Source organism: Stenella coeruleoalba (assembly GCF_951394435.1).
Source record: "Stenella coeruleoalba genome assembly, chromosome: 11".
NCBI classification, from domain to species: Eukaryota; Metazoa; Chordata; class Mammalia; order Artiodactyla; family Delphinidae; genus Stenella; species Stenella coeruleoalba.
In genome coordinates this window covers 84,419,967-84,446,971 of record NC_137157.1, presented here as the reverse complement: position 1 = coordinate 84,446,971, position 27,005 = coordinate 84,419,967, and the positions used below count along the sequence as shown (strand labels likewise).

Genomic DNA, 27,005 nt, shown 5'->3' with positions numbered 1-27,005 from the left:
CATTCACTCTTTTTTTCTACCTAATTATTTTTATTTCTGGGTAATTGGCAGGTATTACTTATTTAAAAGAAATTATATGCCATCAGATCTAAGATGCTATCATACAATTTATCAGTAATACGGAAAAAAAGAATACTGCCAATGAAACTATGACTCAATGATTTTACAATAGTGCTATGGACAGTCCTGCACTAGCCTCTTCTTGCTTTGACATTTCTTTCATCCATTCCAAGGAACTGATCAATTTTTCCTACTTTCACATGCACTGTTTGACTTTTGAAATGGAGACGATCATTCTGCACACATCTTAGAAACTATTTATAATACTGCTTCATCTACTAGTGGGTATTTTCTTCCTTCATATTTATTTTGCTGCCTTACAAGAAAATATAGAGTTGCTTCCATCATTTCTCTGAAATAATTTGTTTATAAGTCAAATTGGCACCCCACTGCTGTTTCCGTGCCTTTCTTTATACACAATAGATATTCCATCATTATGGTTATATTTTAAATGTCAATCAAATTTAACATGTGCAGTACCCACAATGCACAAACCCTGCTCAGGCAGTGTCAACTATGCCTCAGCTTCTAACTGGTCACCAGAGGCTGTAAAAGGCAGCTCAGTCTCATAAATGCTATAATATGAAACTACTCCCCTGATCAAAAGAATATGTTACTTTTATCTTGTAAGCATCTCTTCCTTCTGCCTTTCCCTTCATTAGTACTTGCAATAGTCTTTATCAAATATATTATCTGACCCACCGATTTATATTCTTCCCTCAATAATTTACATCCTGACCCTGATCATTAAGATGCCTGTCCTCCTGGGTTGTTGTTTTGTGGGCAGGTGTATGTCATATAGAAATACAGATATGAGAGCATATCCAGCTATGCATTTAAGTTAAAATGCATATCACGATTTATAGATCCAATCAAACAGCAGAGCTCTTATTTTTTTAAAAAGTTCTAGTAAACAAATTAAAGCAATTTAGTAATAGAAACTTAATAGAGACATGTTCTTTTTTTTTTAACATCTTTATTGGAGTATAATTGCTTTACAATGGTGCATTAGTTTCTGCTTTATAACAAAGTGAATCAGTTATACATATACATATGTTCCCGTATCTCTTCCCTCTTGCGTCTCTCTCTCTCCCACCCTCCCTATCCCACCGCTCTAGGTGGTCACAAAGCCCCAAGCTGATCTCCCTGTGCTATGAGGCTGCTTCCCACTAGCTATTTTACATTTGGTAGTGTATATATGTCCATGCCACTCTCTCACTTTGTCACAGCTTACCCTTCCCACTCCCCCATCCTCAAGTCCATTCTCTAGTAGGTCTGCGTCTTTATTCCCATCTTGCCCCTAGGTTCTTCATGACCTTTTTTTTTTTCCCTTAGGTCCACATATATGCGTTAGTATACAGTATTTGTTTTTCTCTTTCTGACTTACCTCACTCTGTATGACAGACTCTAGGTCCATCCACCTCACTACAAATAACTCAATTTCGTTTCTTTTTATGGCTGAGTAATATTCCACTGTATATATGTGCCACATCTTCTTTATCCACTCATCTGTCGATGGACACTTAGGTTGCTTCCATGTCCTGGCTATTGTAAATAGAACTGCAATGAACATTTTGGTACATGACTCTTTTTGAATTATGGTTTTCTCAGGGTATATGCCCAGTACTGGGATTGCTGGGTCGTATGGCAGTTCTATTTTTAGCTTTTTAAGGAACCTCCATACTGTTCTCCATAGCGGCTGTATCAATTTACATTCCCACCAACAGTGCAAGAGGGTTCCCTTTTCTCCACACCCTCTCCAGAATTTATTGTTTGCAGATTTTTTGATGATGGCCATTCTGACTGGTGTGAGGTGATATCTCATTGTAGTTTTGACCTGCGTTTCTCTAATGATTAATGACGTTGAGCATTCTTTCATGTGTTTGTTGGCAATCTTTATATCTTCTTTGGAGAAATGTCTATTTAGGTCTTCTGCCCATTATGGGATTGGGTTGTTTGTTTTTTTGATATTGAGCTGCATGAGCTGTTTGTAAATTTTGGAGATTAATCCTTTGTCAGTTGCTTCATTTGCAAATATTTTCTCCCATTCTGAGGGTGGTCTTTTCGTCTGTTTATGGTTTCCCTTGCTGTGCAAAAGCTTTTAAGTTTCATTAGGTCCCATTTGTTTATTTTTGTTTTTATTTCCACTTCTCTAGGAGGTGGGTCAAAAATGATCTTGCTGTACATCATCGCTTTTTAATGGCTATAAGATTTTCCTTTTTCAGGATAGTTAATAATTTATTTAAGTAATCCACTGTTATTGGATATTCACGTTGCAGTTTCTTAACTTTAGAAATAATGCTTTTATGAACATACTTGTGTATACATCTTAAGCATTTGTCCGTTTATTTTCTTAGTATAAATTTCCAAAAGTAGTTTCTTGATGGTTTTTTTTTTCCCCCACCATCAGTTCTTTATAACTGGTTTCTTTGGTTGTTCATAGAAAATCTTTGACTTTGGCTGAGGGCAGATTTGAGGTTTCATATGGGTGAGGTTCATTTAGATTTGTTTATATGTTTACCAACTTCTTTGCCATCCCAGATTTTCTTTCTAAAGTAACATTCTTTTTTCCTGAAATACATTCTTTAGAATTTCTTTCTGTGAAGGTCTGCTGCTAGTAAATAATCTGTTTTTACAGAAAATGATTTTCTTACTTGAAAGACAATTCGTACACACTCCTGTGTTGATAGTTTCTTCTCTCAGCATTTTGAAGATATTTTCCCACTGATTTCTTTTTTTTTTTAATTTGTATTGGAGTATAGTTAATTTACAATGTTGTGTTAGTTTCAGGCGTACAACAAAATGAATCAGTTATACATATACATATATCCACTCTTTTTTTTTTTTAGATTCTTTTCCCATACAGGCCATTACAGAGTATTGAGTAGAGTTCCCTGTGCTATACAGCAGGTTCTTACTAGTTATCTGTTTTATATATAGTAGTATGTATATGTCAATCCCAATCTCCCAATTTATCCTCCACCCCCAATCCCCTGCTAACCATAAGTTTTAACATCTGTGACTCTACTTCTGTTTTGTAAATAAATTAATTTGTACCCTTTTTTTTAGATTATACATATAAGTGATATCATATATTTATCTTTCTATGTCTGACAATCTCTAGGTCCCTCCATGTTACTGCAAATGGCATTATTTTGTTCTTTTTTATGGCTGAGTAATATTCCATTGTATATATGTACCACATCTTCTTTATCCATTCCTCTGTTGATGGATGTTTAGGTTGCTTCCATGTCCTGGTTATTGTAAATAGTGCTGCAATGAACACTGGGGTGCATGTACCTTTTTGAATTATGGTTTTCTCCAGGTATATGCCCAGGCGTGGGACTGCTGGGTCATATGGTGGTTCTATTTTTAGTTTTTTAAGGAACCTCCATACTGTTCTCTATGGTGGCTACACCAATTGACATTCCCACCAAAAGTGTAGGAGGGTACTCTTTTCTCCACACCCTCTCCAGCATTTATTGTTTGTAGATTTTTTGTTGATGGCCATTTTGACTGGTATGAGGCAATACCTAGTTGTAGTTTTGATTTGGATTTCTCTAATAATTAGTGAAGTTGAGCATCTTTTCATGTGCTGTTTGGCAATCTGTATATCTTCTTTGGAGAAATGTCTGTTTAGGTTTTCTGCCCATTTTTGGATTGGGTTGTTTGTTTTTTTGATATTGAGCTGAATGAGCTGTTTGTATATTTTGGAGATTAATCCCTTGTCAGTTGCTTCATTTGCAAATATTTTCTCCCATTCTGAGGGCTGTCTTTCCATTTTGCTTATGGTTTCTTTTGCTGTGCAAAAGCTTTTAAGTTTAATTAGATTCCATTTGTTTTTTCCCATTGATTCCTGACTTCCATTTTTACTGTTGGAAGAAGTCTGCTTTTAGTGTAATGATCATTCTTTTGCAGGTAATGTCTTTTTTCTCCAGCTGCTTTTAAAAGCTTCTTACTATCTTTAGTTCAATTTTACTAAAATGGTCTAGGTTTGCATTTTTTTAAAATTTAATTCATGTTTGATACTTTGTTTCTTGTATTCATAGATTACATTACTCTTTAACTCTGAAGAAGTCTCAACTTTTACCTCTATTTTATAATTCCACAATTCCATTTAAAGAAAGACTGAACTGGTAGTCATTCTTATTCCAGTCTCCAAGTTTCTTTGTCTTGTCTTCATATTTTCTATATCTTTGTATCTAAAAAATTATTTGCTCTATTTTCCAGTTCACTGATTCTCTCTTCAGTTATGTCTAATCTGATGTCTGTCCATTTCAACAATTATATTTTCATTTCTAAATTTCTTATTTGGGGGACTTCCCTGGTGGTCCAGTGGTTAAGAATCTGTTTTCCAATGCAGGGGAGGAGGGTTCAATCCCTGGTTGGGGAACTAAGATCCCACATGCCATGGGGCAACTAAGCCCACACACTCTAGAGCCCACAGGCCACAACTAGAGAGTCCCATGCCGCAATGAAAGATCCCACATGCTGCAACTAAGACACAATGCAGCCAAATAAATAAATAAATATTTTTAAAACAATAAAATAAAATTCCTACTTGGTTCTTTTTTAAAGCTATCTAGGAAATTTTTATATTTTCTTGCTGAATTTTGATTCATATTTATTTTTTCTATAAGAATTTCATACTTAGTAATATATTTCATCTGACAATTTCAGTAAATTCTCAGGCGTGTCTATCCACAATTTTTGTTTACTTTTTATCTCTGAGGACTTTCAATATTGTGAATTTCAGTGTTTCCTTATGAGCTTATATCTGTTTGAAGGTGGTATTCTGAGAGCTTTCCTCTAGAAGAAATTTGTGTTTGCTTGTATTAGAAGCCATAGACTGCTAATATGACTTGGGACTACATTGTCCCTTATCAAGGCTTAATATGGGGCACACATTAACATGGTGAATCCAGGGCTTGGTCTCCTGTTCTCAGCTTTAGTATCAGAATTTTATAGTTCACAATGCTTGGTCTGGTTTTAGGTTCATGATTTTCTGTTTTGTGTTTTGGGGTTTTTTGTTTGTTTGGGGGAGAAGTATGCAGATACTCTTGGAGATTCCCTAAATTCGATGAGCCCAATAATGCATTAAAAATATGCTTTAACCAAGAACAAGATGTATTCCAACAGGAGAGTCCTCCTGAGTAGCTATTCTGGGTATTAATCAAAATAGCTTCTACTGGCCACAACTACATTATTTCATTTACATCTCTCAACAATCCTCAAGGTAAATAATTTTATTCTCAACTCATAAGGGGGAGGTTAAGTAACTAACTTTATATAGCTAGCAAGTATGAAGCACTTACTAGCAGTGGCACTAGAATTTGAACACAAAGTCTGTTTAAAGCCAAAACTTGGATAACTACTTCATCCAGACACAAACTCCATACAGATCTACACCCTTTTAGAGGCATCTCTTCTCTGTCTTCTCCTTGCTCTCTCTAGTTCCAGTTTTAGCATCTGCCTTTTAATTCCCTTCTATCACAGCAGATGTTAGGCAGAATGGCTATCAGTGACTGCCAAACCTTGGTGCAAACACTGATAAACTGCTCTAAGTTTGGAGAGAAAAGAAAAAAGAAGTCAGCGGGCAGAAGAGATGGAGATGTTTAGGAACACAGTCTGAGGTATGAGTCATGTAGAATGTTAAAAAGAAGTTGCTATAAACCCTCTTGGGATCCAAGTCATTCTCCTCAAAGCTCAAATTATTTTTGGAAAAGTACATCAATAAAATAAGCAATTGTTCTCCCAGATAATACCTCTACACTCCCAAGTGCCTTCAGTAAAATTAGAGGTGATAACCATTGGACAGTCTCTTTCACTTGTATGAAAAGAGATTACCCAGTTTCTACCTGATATTAGAAAGTTCAAAATAAATATTTGCATCTTATATCAAGTCCTTCCAGTCAACTAAAAGCTACACACTTACAAATTTTAAAAGGTTAACTCCACCATGATTTGTACTCCATTTGTTCTGATAACTTTTTTGTTCCTTAATTTATGTCAACTTTTTTAAAAAAGAGGAACCAAGTTTTCCCTGCTAAGCATTTCATTAATACTGCTTTGAAATATCTGTTACTAAAAAATTTATCTCCTTAGTTTAAGACCATAGAAACATTTTAACTGACACCAAAAAATTCATTAAATTTCCTTTTTAAAGACAATTTAAACCAGAAATTCAGTTTGAAGGATATTTAAAATATATATATTCACTTCTTCATTCATTCCCTAAACATTTACTGTGCATGTCCTGTATGCCAAAAAAACATGCTGGGGTCTCAAGAGCACAGATAAAAGATTCTTGACCCCAAGCTGTTCACACTGATACTACTGCCTCTAATATGCCCACGTGGAAGCACACACTCAGAACACTGATGCTCTTTTTTGTGGCTGCATAGAATAATCACTGCCCAAGCTGGAGCCTCAAAGCTCAAAAGTAATATAACAACAGGACAATCAATTAAGTTCCAGTTTTTATTTTTTAACCATCATTTATCCAAATATGTACTGAACACCTGATATGGGCAAAATGGCTAATTGAGTTTTCAATTCTATTGAAAAATTAAGAAACAAGCTTTGAGAACTGTAATCTCTAATTTTACTTGATAGAATGACTCAGTTTGGGCCAGTGAATTTTAAACCTATTGTGAGTAATGGAAGCCTTGGAAAATCGGATTTAAAAAATATATAATACACATACATAAAACTTTAAAAATAAATTTCAGAAGGGATTCAGGGTCCCCTGGACCCCCTTTATGGATTCCAAGACTACAGAATGTCTGTTGACTGGAAGCAACTTCAGGGTATGAGTTGTATTTTCTTCAACTTTGTACTCTCTGTCTCAGAGTAGATTTCAAAATATATTTGTTGAATGAGCACCTCTGTAACTTTGTTCTTGTGAAGCTCCCATTTTAATCTCCCTCTTCCCCCATGAATTTCCAAATCCTCAAATTCCACATATGCACTTTTCTAAAACATTTACTCAAGACTAATCTGATAGCCTAAACAACTATTTTCCAAACTCTACTTTCATAATTTTCCCTTTTCCACTTCACAAAAGACATACCTCCTATTATCCCAAATATTATAATGATGCAGTGCCCCAGAGTGTAAAAGCCACCAGGCAACCAAACAAAGAAACATTTGTAAGGTACATAGTTTCTGAAGAAGTGTCCCCTGAGAAAAAGCAAAAAGATCTTTATAAGAAATAGATGGAGGCTGTGCCTTATTTTATCCAGGGGACAAACTCTTGGCAACTCCTATACCTTACTTATATGTTGAATAATTAGAACTCAGAAGTGAGATGATTATATGGGGTTACATTTTAGCACTTAATTGAATAAAATGTAGTCTGCCTTTTTCTGACAGAAAGTCAACTCAACTTAATGAACTAATTTGACAAAGCGCACTGGCTTTGCTATGAGGACATGGAACATCCAAAAAGCTAAATCTGCACTTCTGAGACTTTGACAATATGTATTTAAATATGCACAATGTAGAAAGCTCTGAAAGTTCATGCTTGGCAACAATTTAACTTCATGCCAAAAAAAATTAGGTAACTTTTAAAAGATCAAGGAAATAATGATGGATTTTAAAAATTCTTTTAAAGGGTATTTGAACAAAAATGTTTGCGGACCAATGGGTTAGAGCTGGTGCAGGTTAATGAAGGGCAACCCTGTGAAGGGATCCTTGTTGCCATCCACCTACAAAACCCAGCAAAGGAAGGAAGAGGACAACAGCAGTGGGTGTGAAGATCCAACAGACTCTGCTGTCACATTAGAATAACTTCTCTAACCCATAAAAATGCAATCAGAAGTTGGATGAGACTGCAAAGCCCTTTCTAATCTGTGTCCCGGGCACCCTAACTAATCCTTCTGTTCTAGGTGCTGTCAAAAATAGTTCACTATATACCCATTGAACAACAATCTGTTAAGAGAAAAGAACTCATCTTAAGTGTTCTTATTACCACACACTCAAAAAAACAGGGGCACAAGGAAACTTTTGGAGGTGATGGTTATGTTTATTACCTTGATGATGGTGATAGTATCATCGGTGTATGTGTATGCCCAGACTCATCAAATTATACACATTAAACATGTGCAGTTTTTTTGTATATCAATTATACCTCAATAAAGCTGTTTTTAAAAACTGAAAATGTACTCTAGACAAGATATCCTAACAAAGGCTATAGCAGAGCCCCTTCTTACTGAGAATTTCTACTAACTACATCAACGAATATTACCTTCTCTAACCTTATTTTTCCTACAGGCAGAATAATGTATACATTATAAATATATATATATACACATTAATTATACATACATAATGTGTGAATCATCATTATGGGTGCCTCTCGTATATACTGAACTTCCTCACGCCTGTTTTATCTTGATACCGATATCTTTTCTACGAGAATTTTGTAGTGAAAACTCATAGTGCTTATAACTCTCAGTGGAATATTTTGATAAGAATCAAGGATCTGGAGGACAGCCATGAAAATCAGTGGTACTTAGGCATTTCCACTGCACATCTTTGCCCAACGAATTTGATTTTTAGTCACATGAAAGTTCAAGACACTGCCAGCATCTTGGGTGTGCAAAGCTTTGGGAGGAGACTACAAGATCTGAATAAAAAATTTCCTGAATCCAACACTCTCCTCCCCTGAGAAGGAACCACTTGTTGGTCCTCCGAATTGTTATGGACGTGTCTCTAACCATCCTGTTAATTAGTTTTATTTTTATCTTTATATGAACATCCTACTGTATTTTTTTTTTTTTTTTTTTAGCTGTACGTGGGCCTCTCACTGTGGCAGCATCTCCCGTTGCAGAGCACAGGCTCCGGACGCGCAGGCTCAGCAGCCATGGCTCACGGGCCCGGCCGCTCCGCGGCATGTGGGATCTTCCCGGACCAGGGCACAAACCCGTGTCCCCTGCATCGGCAGGCGGACTCTCAACCACTGCGCCACCAGGGAAGCCCCCTACTGTATTTTTTATGACTCCCTTCTTTTTGTCAATATCAGGTTTTTGAAGTTCACCCACTTTATTGTGGGTAGTCATAGTTGGTGGCGGTAAAGCATTCCACTATGTGAACATACCTGAATTCATTGATTCATTCCACCATGAATTCACAATCAACTATTTTAATTTTTAGCTACTATAAACGTTATTATACATTTCTCTCTTATAAATACTGTTTTTCTCTAGGGTATATACCTAGGAGTGGAACTGATAGGGCATGGAGCATGTGTATCTTCAACCCTACTACATAACGTCAAAACACATTCCAGAGTGGTTGGAACCATATTCCCTCCAAATAGCATATATGGTACTTTCGGGTCCACATCCTCACTAACAGTTGGAATAAGTTCTGCCAACCTGATGGATGTGTAATGATATCTCCTAAGGATTTTTATTTGCATTCTTTCTGATTACTAATGCAGTAGAGCATCTATTCATTCATTTATTGGCTATTTGGAGAGTTCTATGAAGTCTGGTTCAACTCTTTGACTCATTTTCCTACCAGTTTTCTGTTTTTCATATTCAATTAATTTATTTCTAAATTACACGTAAAAGAATTATTTGTATATTCTGGATCCAAGTCCTTTGTTAGTTGTCTTCCTCTAAAATGTGGTTGTATTTGCCCTACTTCTACCACGTCTTTTTATGAATAAAAGTTCCCAATTTTAATAAATCAAACTTATCAGTCTTTTCCCTTCTATTTAGTGCTATGTGATTCTTATATAAGAAATCACAAGACCTGTGTTATTTTCTACAAGCTTGCTTGTTTTGCTTTTCAAAGTTAGGTCTTAAGCATCTGGAAGTGATATTTGGTATAAGGTATGAGGTAGAGGTATAATTTCATAGACACCTCTGTCTATGGTGTCATAGACACCACTGTTTCCACATCATTTTGGAAAATTCGTCCTTTTCTCTCTGATCTACAATATTACCTCTGTCATATATTAAGGGTCTATATATACGTGAATCTGATAACTACAGAAGGAGAAAGGAAAGGGTCAAAAATTAAATGTTTAAGAGGCAAAGTAAACCTGTTCGTTAACATTAAGTTCAATATGAAGAATTAGCGCAAGGTCAAGCAAGAATCATTAGAATTAATATTATTTGACATTTAGGTTGTCCAAAATGTCCCTCAATAAAATTCCGTAATTTTTCTATAGAGGGTTTGCTTTTTTGTCTAATTTGTTTGCTTTTTTGGCCGAGCCATGTGGCTTGCAGGATCTTAGTTCCCTGACCAGGGATTGAACCCTGGCCAGAACAGTGAAAGCGCCGAGTCCTAACCACTGGACCACCAGGGAATTCCCATTGTCTAACTGTTAAGTATATAAAAGTATCTGATGTTACTGGGATATATTTGTCCATATTTCACAAAATGGAACTGTTATATGCATTTTGATTTTGTATTCAAAAACCTTGCAACATTGAATATACTTTGTTAAGTGAAAAAACCTTCACTCCCTTTTCCAAAATGACTTATCACTTGTGGAAACTCAATTGTCTCCTTGTGCAACATATGGATCACCTGGAAAGATGGGGTGTGCGATGGTCACTGGTTAAGAGTATGGGTTTTGGATTGAGACAAGTCTGGGTGAAGTCCCAGACTGATGACCAGCAGCTGTGAATATAAGCAGATGACAAAACTTATGTCACGTTTGTTTTTCTGTAAAAACACACGTTAAAATACTTCCTTATTAGGATTATTTTGAGATTAAATGAGGTAATGCATATAAAGAACATAGAACCTAGCACATAGAAACACTGACTAAATGTTGACCCAGCATTAATCATAATGACTCTTGCTTGCCTTGCATTAATTCTTTATATTGAACTTTTTTCCCTTCAAACAATTATTGATCCTTTCCTTTCTCCTTCTGTAGTTATATTTTTTCTCAAAATCACAATCTCACTTTCTCTTTCCTCTTGCTCTGTCTTGTTCTACATAAATACTCGTTTTCCCGAGCTTTTTAAAATCTTACCACCAACTCCACATATTCAGGTAGAAAAATAGACTCTTTTGTCCTTCAGTGTAATGTACTGAATGTCTCATCCCCCTCCAGGAACGGAGAAGTATTATACTATGGTTATGCAAGACATTACCAATGGGGTAAACTGGATGAAGAGTACAAAGGACCTTCCTGTACTTTTTTTTGTTTTGCAACTTCTTGTGAATCTGAAATTATCTAAAAAAATTTAAATAATCAAAGAAAAATATTTCTGTAAGTGTTCTCTTGACCTTTTGCTCATTCTCTTGAATCTGATATGAACCCTTCCCAATTTTAAAAATTGCACATTTTTATGACTTCCAGAACCCCAATCCACTTAATTGAATTAAAGAGACATCATCATCATTGTTGATTTTCTGACATCTTCCTGATCAGACCCCCAAGCCCTCTCACAAAACCCCACAAAAGTCCCAAGACTGAGTGAGAGTCAATAACTAAACTGTAAAAGAGAACTGTTTTGTTTTCTTATTCTTCCCAACTCCTTGCTATGCTACATTAGTTTATGTCAGCAAACAAATCACACTAAAAATTAAATATAGAGCACTGATTTTTGGTCATTCATTTAAGTTATTCAATACTAACTCACAAATTTGACTGACATTTTTGGTTTTCAGTGACATTTTTTAAACGAACTGTTTATTATGAAAGTAATATACCTATAAAACTATATTCACTGACAGCAAAAAGGCTTACCATACAAAAATGGACAGAAAACTAAAGTACACATTTTGGAAAATGTCAAATCATACATGTAGCATTAAGTCCAAAAAATAGGAAGAATAATCTGAATATAGAAAGAACAAAAATACAAAACTTTTAAGTCCATTTATACAGTATTGATGAAACCTAAGAGGATATTATATCCATAAAAAATATGCTGCTATGAGAAAAATAATTTAGCTCACAAAAAATAAAAATACAATTAAGAAGTGGAAATGGTAGACTACATAGCAGAATGAACACAACTAAAATACGATTTACTGAGCTGAAAGGGGTTATCCTTGGGACACAACACACATATACACACACAAAGCTACATGGTACAAGGAAAGGGTTAGAAATATCTAGAAGTTCTAATATCCACTTAATAGGAGGACTAGAAAGAGAGAGCAAATATAATGAAGAAGAGGAAATAATCAGGCATATAAGAGAGAGAATGTTCACAAAGATGAAAAGCAATACTAATGATAGCTAACGTTTATATAGTGCTTACAATATACCAGGCACTGTTCTAAGCATATATATAATATACATATATACACACACACATATTTACACATATATACATCTACATATATATGTAGTTTAATTCATTGTAAGTAGGAATTAAACTAAGTATTATTATCCCTGCTTTACAGATGAGGAAACTGAAGGAGGAAGTGTTAAGTAACTCAGTCAAGCTCACACAGCTGCGAGTGGGCGAGCAGGAAGCGAAAACCAAGTCATCTTGCTTTAGAGGACAGACTCATAACCACTACACCTCCACGTCTTCCAACTCAAAAGGCCTCTCATTAATGTGCCAAGCAACATTAATGAAAAAAGAGACCCACTCTGAGATATATCTTGGTAAACTTTCTGAATTCAAATGGTAAAAAGAAATGTATAAGTTTTAGTGGAGGAAGGAAAGAAAGATTTCCCTCAAACAAAGAAATGAATAAATTTCCATTAGATTTTTGGTTGGCAACTCTGGGTGCCAGAAGATAATGAAACAATATCTTCAAAGTTCTGAAGAATATATGGAATATCTGAAAAAAGTGTACCTCGTGTTAGTTATAGTTATTCACAAATGGTGAGGTTTGGGGTGATTCTTTTTGTTACCATCTTCTTTGTATTTTTCTCTCTTACTTTCTTATAACGAACATATATTTTTGTGGAAAAACATTAAGATCAGTGTTATAAAAATAAAGATAGTCGCATGGATTAAATTCCTTAAGTATGAAAGATGAAACTATAAATGCACTAAAAATATACAGGATAATATTTTCTCATTGGAGGAGATGTGGGTAAGGAAGATTGTCTAAAGATAGTTGTTTTTTTTTTAAAAAGGAAAAGACTAACAAGTTTCATTGTACAAAAATGTTGAGTTCTGATAGGACAGAAGCTAAACAGACTAGAAGAAAATATTTGCTCCATATATAGCAAACAAAGACTTAATATCTATACAGTTCTTATAAATCAACAGGAAAATAGTTTGTAAAAAGAAAAAAAGTATGAAATGAGCAAAGAATGCAAACAGGCAATTCACAGAAGAAAAAATACTAATAGTCAATACCCACTCAGCCCTTCTTATATTAAAAAAAAACCATATTAAGTAAAAAATAATGTATCATTTTTAACTCAGCAAACTGACAAAAATTTAAAAGATGAACAGCACATAATGTTTTCAGTATTGGAAAACAGGCAGTCTGAGCCATGACCGAAGAGGAAGTAAATGGTACATTTTGGAAGTGTAATTTCACAGTATCTGTCAAATTAAAAATTGGTTGTGTTTCCCAACATCTATTTTATGGGAATACTTATGAACCAAAACAAGTAGTGTAGCATTGTTTATCAAGTGACACACAAGCGCTGTTCACTTGGATAAGACTTCCTTAGGTGGCAAATGCCTGAGCTTAGAATATCTGGGTATTTCACTATTAACTGCTAGTGTACATGGGAGAGCATAAGGGCGATGTTCGACTCTTCTTTTGACAGAGATTGAGTCATTCTCTACGATGAACAGTCCTTGGATAAACAGCTCACAGCTTACCGCTGGGCTTCATCAACTAGAAACTGACGACCCCCAGAAGCTCCCACAGCAACTGCCAAGATTTCTGGAATCGATACTAGAGTAAGAATTTTCCATCTGCTTTCCCAAATCTGACTGAATATCATGTGATGTACTATATTGTAACATCATATAATCACACATTCTTGTACATTCCCACAATATTGCTACTTTCATGCGTGCATATGCAGTAAAGTGGTCACTTCTCTGTTTTTACTCTTTAATAAAGTTGATATGACTTCTGTTCACCAATCAGTGCCAATCAATGAGTTGGGACTGAAGCCAACAAATTGGAAAGTAGTAGTAATGAGTAAGCACGATATAATATTACTTCTTTGAGCAAAATGATGGATTCACATGTTATTTTTACCATCTCTAAAGGCAAGAAACGGAATCCCAGAGGAAGCATGAAATAGTGTTTGGATTCCCATAATCCTGTCTAGTTTATTTACAATTCCCTCCTTCATCCTTCCTGCCTGTCCAGATGGTTTTCTTCTTTGTTTCCCAAACTGAATTATGTTCACTGCCTTTACGATGTTAAATATTTCGAAAGCCTTCCTTTTAATTCCTCACAAAGAGAAGTCATAAACTCTTACCTTTGCCGAATTATGCTGGGGTTAGCCGTCACTAAATGACTTTTGGATCCAACATCCTTAGTGTATTCACTTGACAAAGGAGGAAGATTGCATCTAGAGAAACAAGAACAAGCAGTTCAGAATGATTTACATACTTTTAAATCAGGTCAGTTATCATGGCAAATAGGAATTTTACTAAGTCTAGCTCAATTCACAAATAACTGTTTTTATCACCTCTCCCTTTTAATAGACATTAGATGACTAACTCTTAGCATCTTCAAAATGCTGTCATAAAAACTATTTCTGTTTTAGAAGAAAGAAAATGTCAGCTAGAGAGGTAAGGGATTTACTAAAGGAAAGAGATATAACTAAAATGAATTTATTCCATTCAAAATATTTTTGAGGTGATAAGTCAGGGTATATATGAAATTAGTGCTCAGGAGGGTGTAGTCCCCTAGAAGACACAGGACCTACAGTGTTCTCTGTGGATACCAACAAACTTCAAGAGAAAAGGAAGAATTGTATTTGCTTGTGTTTTTCATTCTTTTCCCAAATTCTAAATTATAATAGTACATTCAAGGCAAACTCTGCCACCTAAATCGATGCATGTGCGACTTCTGGGTACATGACCAACGTATGGTTGCCTACTGGTGAAGACAAAATAATCTGTCATTTAAAGAAATGCAATGATTCTCCACCATCCCAGTCTAGGCAAGGGAAGAGTACAGGTGACAGAAATAGCTCCTCCTCCCTTGTACACACACACACACACACACACACACACACACACACACACACAACACAGCCCTGGGTGCTCTCCTCTACCGCAACATCTTATGAATGCTTACAACGGAAAATATTGCAACTGCAAATCCAAATCCCATGGCTTTCTGCCAGTGAGACATTAGCCAAGTTGTCAACTGCCTCAGTTTCCCCATTACACAAAATGAGGATAATGGCTTTGCCTCTCCAATAAGGTGGTTGCAAGGATTAAAGTAAGAAATGTATAAAAAATCCCTATCTTGATGCCTCATACATAGTAAAAGCTCAAATATGTCACATATCAGAAATATCATATAACTAAATATATATCTATTACTTCTGACCATCCCAAATGAGTCTATAGCTTCCATTAGATTTTCTTTTATTACTGAGTCCTAAGTGCTCCTGTCCACCCATGTCTTGACTCCACAGCAGGGCACCTCTAAGTTTTTCTTACTTCAGCAAACCAAAGCATCGTTTTTTTGCCGGTAGACATCTTACAAATATTAAGGTCTCGGCCATTCCCCAACTATTAAAATTTCCCTACAAATTTCCCCCAGGACGTGGACTTGTCTGAGCACCGACTCAGCTGATCAGCACAAGTTCCTTGATGTCGTCTCGTATTTACCCTGTATTTGACTCCTACCACATCAGGGCATCCCAGGCAGAAACTTGTCTCAGTTGATTTGGAATCTTCCTTCCACCTGTTCTTTGGTAACAAGATTCTGGTTCTTCTGGCAGCTCCCCACAGATTAATGTCAGCCAGTTGAGTGCCCATTGGGAACAAACACAACAGGCATGGTGGGGAGCCTGGGGGAAGCCAAGTCACAGAGCCTACTTAAGGCATCTCTAGTCTAGTGGTCGCACCATATCCCAAAAGGTTTCCGAAGACCATGTCGGGGAGCGAGCTTATTAACCGCCAGGCTCATCCGGCCATGGTGCTGACTGTGCTCTTGTGATTTAACCGACCTTCGCAAAGATGGAAAGGACTCCCAGGATAAAACACAGACTAGAATTTGGGCATCTGTCTCTCTCTTTTTTTTGATGGATGTAATTTTTTTTTTTTTTTTTTAGTTTTTATTGGAGTCTAGTTGATTTACAATGTTGTGTTAGTTTCAGGTATACAGCAAAGTGAATCAGTTATACACACATACACACACACATATATAAATATCCATATATATATATACATCTCCATTCTTTTTCAGATTCTTTTCCCATATAGGTTATTACAGAACATTGAGTAGAGTTCCCTGTGCTATACAGTAGGTCCTTGTTTTTTTTTTTTTTTTTTTTGGTACACGGGCCTCTCACTGTTGTGGCCTCTCCCGTTGTGGAGCACAGGCTCCGGACGCGCAGGCTCAGCGGCTATGGCTCACGGGTCTAGCCGCTCCGCGGCATGTGGGATCTTCCCAGACCGGGGCACGAACCCGTGTCCCCTGCATCGGCAGGCGGACTCTCAACCACTGCGCCACCAGGGAAGCCCTAGTTATCTATTTTATATATTGTAGTGTGTATATGTTAATCCCAATCTCCTAATTTATCACTTCCCCTTTGATCCTGATGGCCCTTCATAACATTTGAGAATCAACCACATTATATTAAACCTGTAAACTCTGAATATTGCCGGAAAGTGAGGTTAACCTGTTTTGTCATCGTTAAATGAAACTAGTTGGTGTTCCTGAAAAAATACTTTTTCTGTGCATTCCTCGTAGATTGATCCATGGCTCATATGTCTGGGTCCACTTCACACCTCCTATCACAAAACAAAAGCTCAGAGAAACACTGCCGGACACTAACTGCCAAATCCTGCAATAGAGGGAAATGCTTAAAACAATAAAGATAATATTTTATACATTCATTTCTGGAAAATAATGACATTGTGTGCTGGTATAAATGTCTGTTCTTCTGGGTAAACTTTCTTCAAGTCCAAATTTCTATGATACTTCCCTGTAGCTCTTCTCTTCGAAAAAAAGCACACTATAATTCTAGCTCCGCAACTCCTAAATTGATAATTACATAGATTTACATAAAAGGCACATTTAATACAGTCAAATTGTTTCCAATTAGGCATATTGTGTAAAAGTGTTTCAAACTCTGCATTAACGCTTGTTGGCTCAATGAACGGATATTAATGGCTGAAGTGCCTTAATAACTATACTCGTGATCCTAGAAGATACGATCACAGAATTGATGAGGAATGAATATTCTTTGAAGTGGGAGTGGAGGTGGGTGGGTGATGTGGGTCTGGAGAGGAATCTTTAAATACAATAAATTCTAAACTTCCTTTTTAAGTTGTATGTCCACTTAAATATGTAAAACACATATAATTGAGAATAATTCAAAGGCACCAAAATTATGTTGTCCTCGCTCATATTCCTGACCCACCCAGTTCCTCTCCAGAACACAGTTATCTCTGTCTTGCACAACTCCCAGATACATTTTATTCAACAATTTTATTTTTTAAAGTATTGCTTTTGGTTACAGAGCAAATGTTTACTTTGAAAAACGGGGAGTTGACTTCTAGCATTAGAAGACGTAGTTGAAAATGTCCAAGCAAAGGAAATTATGCCATTGTTATATCCTAATTCTGGAAAACATCTTGAACTGTAACTGGGTATACCACTGTGTACAGGTAAGGCTGTTTTGGGATCTCATCTTTCAATGTAACTGTCCATGGACCCTATAGTCCAGGAACATACTATGTGCTTTCCAATCACATTTACTCACTAAATGTTTAATTTTGAACATATGATATTACCTCCATTTCCTCAGGGTGCCCCCAAAATGTGTATTAAGCAACCGTGCATAAATAGATATATAAATGGTCAAATAAGAATACTTTATAAACAATTTATCAACATTTAATTACTCCCACATTGTAAACCCTTAATAAGGCTTTTTAAAAATTCAAAGGTGTTATGATAATGGTGCCATTCTTGAAACTGAATCAAAGGCACATGCACATCTAGTTTTGATGCGACCTTCTTTGAATTTTTTTCAGTCCTCACCTCCCTCATCATTCCATGAACATCTGTTTAATCCTGTGCTGTGCACCCTGATCACAAGCACTCATTAATTCTGAACTTGAATATATCAGTATTGATCGTATACAACACAAATGTAGTCTTGCTTATTTGTAGTAAATAATATAGGTAACCCCCAAAGATGCTTAGGCCTGATCTCGTGCACATTAAGTTTAAAATATCCATCTTCCTAAATGTAGTGACAAACACACGCCCACTCAGGAATACTAAAAAAATACATTTATTGTACTAATGCCTCCTTCCACATTGCACTCAGACCTCTTGGAATCACTTAACTTTCCTGAGTCTGTGAGTATAATATTTCCACTCTTTCTTCCTTACATAGTTTCTGGAAAAAGCAAATCAGCTTATACTCGAGAGCAATATGAAAATTTAAACTAGACTACGTGAATGTGTGACAGTGGTGTGATAGTCACATCATCACAAAATCAGAGTTTCTACCATGGAAAGGCTTGTGGTATTGTCTGCAGCCACCTCCTCACATAGATTAGAAAGCTGAGCTGCAGCAAAGGTACAATGGTGCACTGCGGGTCACACAGTGAGTCTGCAGCAAGGGCTGGTCCTCCAACCTCCCTGTTTTCTTTGCTGGCCCTTCAGCCTCCACCTAACACCAATGTATTAGCGGGGGTACCTCTGCTCTTCAGGTAACTGTCCCCACTTCTACAGCTTAAATCCCATCTCAGCGCACTCTCCCCATGGCTCACAACCCTGTGGCAGCACTTGGTGTCCTTCCTACATTAGAGCTTGGACAGGGTGGCCTGTGTCCAGAATGGAATGGAGAAAGGGCTCTGCCCAGATGCCACTTGCCCTCAGAAGGTCCCCACTCACTCATCATCTGCTTCTGAATCACCCCAGTCACAGCACTGGCACATCTCCAGGTTTTAAGTCCATGAGGGGAATTGTTCAACATACCATTCCCAACCCCAGTGAAGACCCGATACAAAGTAGGTGCTCACCAAACTGACGTCGACTTGAATTAAGAGAACTACATTTTTATTGTCTCCATGTTTCTATGGTTTGTATCACAAAAAATAAGAATGGCAATGGAGAGGAAAACAGAGTCTTACACTGGAAAAACTAGGGCAGGGCAACTCCATAAAGGAAAGAGAGATAGAAAAGGACCCCACTCCCACTCTGCAGCAGGCTTCACCAGTGAGATAAAGTCTTTCAAGGAGCCCAACCCTTGCTCTCTGAGAGGGAACTTGACCCTCCCCTGAGTACACAGCTTCCTTGAAACACTCTCAGACAGGCTTTACTCTCCCCTACTCCACTTAGCTCAGAGCCCAGAGGTGGTTCAGTGTTCTCTCAGCTAACTTTTGCTACTTCTAGACCATTATCTATTTATCCTTAAAAATGAACACAAAACACAACCGCCACCCCCCTTCGGCTTTCTGCCCTCTTTGTTGCTGGAGACCTCAGCCTTCCTGGCCCCAGAGCGTTTTGGCCCCTGGTTCATAGTCACTTCCACTTCACTGAGACTTCGGGGCGCACCTGAAAGACCCTCCCCAGAACAGCCTCCAGGTTCCTACACCTCTTCAGTAACAAATGTCCTTTTTTTCTACAACACGTCTGCTCATCCCCCAGAGAAGGTGAAGTCACATTCTCCAGTGGGACATTCTTTGACATTAGCTCTCTTTTTCCCACCTTCTCTCATCTTTCCCGCCACCGCCCCCTCCAGCTCTGAAGAACCCCATCATTTGGTCCCACTGGCCCCCTTCCTTTCTCCTTCACACCTCTCAGGGCCCACTTCCCATCCAGCCGAGACTTCAAAGTGTGTCACTTCACACTCTCTCTAGCCAGGACCCTCCATGCTGTCCCTTCCCACCCTTCTCTCCTCTCCACCAGACAATCCCAAGCCTGTGACTATCCAATCACTCACTATCTTCCCTGCTGGTCAAAATTACCCAAGGGTGCATGTTGGTGCCATTTCAGTGTGGTCTCTACTCTTGGCTGGATGTGTCCTAGCAGCTCCTTTACACACCCCTGCAGGATCACGTCACCACTCTGCTCAGTCTCCTTACCAAGCTTCCTCTTCGCTCGAAATGTAATCCCCCTCCTTCCTCCCAGTTTTCTTAGTGCTGCCCAGATCCAACCCCTCTTCAAATCCTACTCACTACTTCCAAATGCTTTTGTGAAAAACAAAGCAGCAGAGTGTGTAGAATGAAATGAATTAATGAAAATGTTTATTCATAGAGAGTTTGTCTTAAGAACAAGTCTTAAAGTTGGAGTCATCCAACTGTATCGTCTAAAATTGAATGAGTGGGGCTTTCCTGGTGGCGCAGTGGTTGGGAGTCCGCCTGCCGATGCAGGGGACACGGGTTCGTGCCCCGGTCCGGGAGGATCCCGCATGCCGCGGAGCGGCTGGGCCCGTGAGCCATGGCCGCTGAGCCTGCGCGTCCGGAGCCTGTGCTCCGCAACGGGAGAGGCCACAACAGTGAGAAGCCCGCGTACCGCAAAAAAATAAATAAAAAATAAAATAAAATAAAGTAAAATAAAATTGAATGAGTGTTTCCACTCTGGGGGTCTCCCCACGACCTCTGAAGCTCTCCCAGCTTTGCACTTTCTTGGGGCCCGTTCCCTGGCTCCCCTGGCCTATCTCCTCAACTCACTTCTATGTGAACTTGAAGGGACGGCTGAAGAGCAGCTACCTCTGATTAATCACCAGTGACTGGTTTCCAAAGGCCCCGGGGCTGGCAGGAGGGGTGGGGGAGAAGAGAGGAGGCAGAAGCCGCGCTGTGGGAGCTCTCTTACCGCATGACAAAATTTGCTTCATCTATTTGACGGCCACAGTCACTCTTCTTCAGAATCCCACCATTTCCCACCACCGCGCATTTCTTCAAGGGCAGCTGGAATGGGGTTGCCTAGCAACAGAAAACAAGGCGGGTTTTCACTGCAGAGAACACACAACCACTCACAAAATCATTGTTTACAGCAGACCCGGCCAGAGAATTTGGCTGAAGACGGGGCAGAGGGAAAAGCGCATGTAGAAAGAAAGATGCCAGAAAGTTTGCAAGGAACAAACAAGCCTATTCCTTTGAAATAAACGGGTTTTTTTTAGCTCCCTGAAGTGTATTTCAATATAACATTTTTTGGTATCAAACTGGCCGTGCACACAGTGGGGAGTGACTGCTAAAGAAAATGGAAAAATCCCCACTAAACATTCTTAGGATTCTTTTTAAAGGCATTAAGCTGGGAACAAACTCAAATGAATTCTATTCCCCTGTTTGGATGCAATTTCATTCATTCATACAATCAGTCATTCACTCAACGTTGCTGGTGCTTCCTATGCTAATTTTTGGGGATAAACAGAAGACAGAGAAACCACAGGTCTCAGAATTCACAGTTTGAGATGTGAGGAGAGTGTGAACACAGAAACTTATGTAACAGACCCTACTGTAATGCTGAACTTGTTGTAGAAGAGGTATGTTTCACATGCTGTGGAGAATCCAGAGAGGGGCAAGAAGACACGTCTGTGAAGCTGATTCAGGGAACGCTTTCTTACTCGAGATGAATCTTTAAGGATGAGTAAGATTTTGCCAGGCAGAGGGAGCAGCATAAACAGAGGCACAGAAGTACGCTGAGAGCAAACGCTGTGTTTATGAGCACGTGAACACTCTGGGCGGGTCTGTCTAGAACTTAGGAGGCACTAAGGGACAAGTGACGTGTGTCCATCCAGACAGCATATGACTTTCTGCAGACATTGAACTGGACTGCAAAGAAAATGTTCCGTGTACCTGAACGTTCCCTGGGGTGCTATTTATAGTACCAGGGAATATCAAAACCCAGCACTAGCCCCTGGAAGTGAAATGCGACATTCGGTCTCTTTTAGCTGGGTCAGCAGGAACCACCAGACACGGCATTTCCTGCTTGCTGAAACCGAGCACAGCGGTTGGTGTTCTCTGGGGGAACACCTTACATCTGCATAACTGGGACATACAATAACCACGCCGATATTAAGTCAGCCATCCTTGATGAATCTGAAGGGCATAATATGGATTACACCAAAAGAATAAATGAATACCCGAATATATGCACATTAATTAATTAAAGCAGAAAAATGAAATTCCAGGGGTGTGAGTGATCACTGGTAGGTGAGGGGCACTCACTGTAGCACAAGAAGGGAATCGCACTTCCTTGATTTCTATTTTGTAAAAGGACTAGCCAGAGCTATGACAATATAGCTGATGAAGATACAGTACTGAAACTGTAGCGTCTAAGCATTTGCAGATGGGAAAGACTTCCCTTCGTAACACTACAGCAGAGACTGTCCAGTGACCTCTAGATCAGGATACAGAGAGGAGTGTCAGGCAAAGGCCAGCATTCCAACATGCCCAGGATAACCCAGGATGACACGTGGCATTTTTCTCAGTCACTCCTGGGAGGCAGTTTTGAAATCAACAAACACATGGGCTAGATCTGTAATTTTTTAGATGTAGATTTAAGTCTTTATGCTCAAATTAACTGTTCTTTTATTCCACGAGTATTTATTAAACACCTACTATGTCCCAGGCACTGTCCTGGGTGACAGGGACATAATAATCCCTGTTCACAAGGAGCTTACATCCTAGCGGGGAAATGGATGATAAATAAGACAAATGAGTAAATAAACAGAGTATCAGATGGTGACATGGGCTGTGGAGAGAAAGAAAATCATTGGCATGAGAAGATGAGGAAATACTTTTGAAGAGGACTTGCCATTGAAATAGGGTGGTCAGGAGACATGGAAGCAAATCCCTGAAGGACAGGGGGTAGTGAACCTTACAGGTACCTGTGGGAACCACTGGGAGGGGACACTCCTGGGGTGTGAAATGAAGAGGAAAGAGCCCAGTGTGTCTGGAGATGAGTAAGCAAGGGACAGAGGAGGAGGGGAGATTAGGTAGGAGTAGGGTGAGCAAAGGAGTGATGCTATAACATGTTTTGGAACAATCACTCTGCTGCTGTGTGAATAGGCTGTAAGATGTCATGCACAGAAAGAAAGAGACCAGTCTCCTGAAACAGCAGACTAGAGATTTTGGTGGCCTGGGCTAGAGTGAGAGCAGTGGGGGTGGTCAGAAGTAATCAGATTCTGGAGATGTTTTGGAGGAAGAGCTGACCGGATTTGCTGATGCAATGGAAATAGGATAAGAGAAAAAGAGAGGAATCAAGAACGATGCCAAAGTCTGGGGCTTGGACAACTGTGAAGACGGACTTGCCATTTACTGAGACATGGAAGATGACAGAGAAGCAGGTTTTGGTTGGGGGGGGGGATAATTTGGGGGGGATAATCAATTTTAAATATGTCAAGTGTGAGATCCCCATTAGACATTTAAGTGGCAATGTCAAGCAGGCAGCTGAATATATGAGAATACAGTCGGGGAACTGGTCTCTCCTGGAGACAGAATGATGGAGGTGATCAGCATATAGGAGGTATTTAAAACCAGGGGACTAGCTGGTGAATGAGTGCAGACAGGAAAGAGAGGAGGTCTAAGAACTGAATTCTGGGAGGCTTCAACAAGAAGTCAGGAGACTGATGAGAAATCGGTAAAGGAGAGAGAAGGAGTGGCCAATGGAATGGGAGAGAAAAACAGGAAAGTACAGTATCTTGCAAGCAAAGTTTAAAAAAGAAATATCTCAAGATACTCAAGAAGGATGGTGAAAAATTGCAGCAAACGCTATTGATAGATTGTGTAAGATAAGTGCGGAAAATTGCCACGGGATTTTGCAACATGGAGGTCACTGGTAACCTTCCTCAGGACAGACCTGTTTCAGGAGTGAGGATGGAAGCCTGATCTGAGTTCAGTGAGTTATACGACTATCTGTATACAGTTTATGTCAGAAGTGTGGGCTCACTCATGCTCTACTAATATTTAGTTCGATTTGTAAAAGCCAGCTTAACCCCCGCTCATTGTTGTTAAAGGAAAGTCCCTGGACCACATCGACTGACAATACCAGTTTTCCAAGCAAGAATCTGGGCACAGAACAAGCAGAGCTGGGAAGTGGCAGCAGCAGTAGCAGCATAAACCTGGGTACAAATACTACCTCCTAACTTCCAGATTGTGGGACCCGTGGGCGTTCCGCTTCCTGTCTCTAAAGAGGGATAATGCTGCCCAGGACTATATGAGATTATATGAGATGATGTACATAGAGCATCTCACTGAGCCACTAGCATGGTGGTCCTCCCATTATCCTTCCCCTCTTCTTTCATCTCTTTCCTCCTTCTAGCAGAGTCCACTGATTTGTTCAAGCCACAAAATCCTTAGATTCCATGCGTCTGGGAGAAACATGGTAAGATAGTGATTTATCACACTCTATCTTAACAACTGGAATAATTTTATTAGCAGAAAATTTACCTACTTTATATGGTATTTACCTGTTCTTACATTATATATACATATATATCATATACAACATATGTGTATATATATGTTTTATACACACACACAAACACACACACACACACACACCATTGCACTTTTTTAAGCCTTTGAACAAAAGCCCAGTTGAGGAGGAAGCCATTTCTGACTTTGTGCTGGTAATATTTGCTTATTTCCTCTTCATTTGGTCAATGCTAGCCCTCACACAAGCAACTTCATTTCAATAACTGTTTCTCTGGTATCTGGGTGCATTCTTCTGAGCATTGGTAATATGCCAGTGAACAAAGGAGCTCACCAAAGTTTTACAGAGAAGAAACTTAATTGAGAAAACACTGCGGAATTTTTTTAACTAATTGAGATAATACTATCATTATTCTATTCTAGGCACAAAATATTTTAATTTGGCAATGGTCGATGCTTACCAGAATGATCTGTGAACAAGGCGTCCTCCTTTTGGTGTATATTACATAGAAAGAATTTTGGTCATTCATTTCCACAGAAATATTATGATTCTGTCAAGGAGTATTTTTATTAAGGCACTAACTGCATCCTTTCTTTTCAAAGGTATCTCCTTGCACCCATGTAAGAAAATATCTGCTGGGTCTTAGAATATAGTACTATACTATAACACTCTTCCTGTTAACCTTAAAAAATACTAGTCTAAGTGAAAGGATGGATTAGGCAGATTGACTACAGCCATGGTCTCAAAATATTGCTTGACCACCAATTCACCTTATAAATCATCGTCCAGGTTTTTTCACCTATCATTGTTCCATCTATTAATGGCCATCTTCTTAATGACTCTATTATATTAACCATTTGGATTCAGATTATGGTTTACCAGGCCCTGCAAACTCTCAGTGCCTCACTGGAAGTCAGGCATGATAATAACTATCCCATCTGTCTCCCAGTATGATTATGAGAATTAAAATCAGCTGTGTTGAACATTATCAGAAAACTCTGAAGTCCCGTATAAATATATGAGACTAGTACATTATTAAATACTAAAAGAATTAAATTATCTGGGGATAAATTATCATTACATTGCTAAAGCACTACTATTACATACAGTTTACCTTTGTGTGAGATACTTGCAATTTCAAAGGTTTACATAGATTTTGAACAGAATATTTTCTAATCATTGGCCCTTAGAGGGTATATCTACTACTCTGATCAATCAATGCATTTTTAAATGCACATTTTTATATGAATCAATCCAAGTATCATATCTTTTTTGCTCACTGTTCTATATGCAAACTAAGAACAGATCAGATAATCAACAATTTGTTCAATAATTATTTAATTTGCAGATTTCTATTGAGCATCCAATCTATCTTAAGCAGTGTCTGACCTAAAGGTATTTTCTTAATGTTATAATGGATATATTATTCGTTTATTTATTTTTAAAATTTATTGACATAGAGTTGATTTACAATATTGTGTTAATTTCTGCTGTACAGCAAAGTGATTCAGTTATACACATATATACATTCTTTTTTTATATTCTTTTCCATTGTGGTTTACCATGGGATACTGAATATAGTTCCCTATGTTATACAGTAGGGCTTTGTTCTTTATTCATTCTGTATATAATAGTTTGCATCTGCTAATCCCAAACTCCCAATCCACCCTTTCCCCACCCCCTTCCCCCTTGGCAACCGCAAGTCTGTTCTCTATGTCTGTGAGTCTGTTTCTGCTTTTGTTTTGAATTTTATTTTATTTTTTTTGTAAGGAGGCTCTTATTAGTTATCCATTTTATACATATTAGTGTATGTATGACAATCCCAATCTCCCAATTCATCACACCGCCACCCCCCCACCCGGCTTTCCCCCCTTGGTGTCCATACGTTTGTTCTCTACATCTGTGTCTCTATTTCTGCCCTGCAAACCGTTCATCTCTACCATTTTTCTAGATTCCACATATATGTGTTAATATACGATATTTGTTTTTCTCTTTCTGACTTACTTCACTCTGTATGACAGTCTCTAGATCCATCCACGTCTCTACAAATGACCCAATTTCGTTCCTTCTTATGGCTGAGTAATATTCTATTGTATATATGTACCACAACTTCTTTATCCATTCATCTGTCAATGGGCATTTAGGTTGCTTCCATCACCTGGCTATTATAAACAGTGCTGCAATGAACATTGGGGTGCATGTGTCTTTTTGAATTATGGTTTTCTCAGGGTATATGCCCAGTAGTGGGACAGCTGGGTCATATGGTAATTCTATTTTTAGTTTTTTAAGGAACCTCCATACTGTTCTCCATAGTGGCTGTATCAATTTATATTCCCACCAGTAGTGTCAGAGGGTTCCCTTTTTTCCACACCCTCTCCAGCACTTGTTGTTTGTAGATTTTCTGATGATGCCCATGAGTCTGTTTCTGTTTTGTAGATAAGTTCATTTGTGTC

General features: G+C 38.3%; 1 protein-coding gene across 2 annotated transcripts in view; it reads right to left on the bottom strand.

Annotated features, from left to right (window-relative positions):
• ST8SIA1 (ST8 alpha-N-acetyl-neuraminide alpha-2,8-sialyltransferase 1) overlaps positions 1 to 27,005 on the bottom strand; it is a 150,666-nt gene that overhangs the window by 39,558 nt on the left and 84,103 nt on the right. For both annotated transcript variants that reach the window (XM_079936964.1, XM_079936965.1), the window contains exons 3-4: positions 20,989 to 21,098; positions 14,450 to 14,542 (exon numbers count right to left, since the gene is read on the bottom strand). In XM_079936964.1, the coding sequence (XP_079793090.1) occupies positions 14,450 to 14,542; positions 20,989 to 21,098 (203 nt within the window). The remainder of the gene's footprint in view (positions 1 to 14,449; positions 14,543 to 20,988; positions 21,099 to 27,005) is intronic.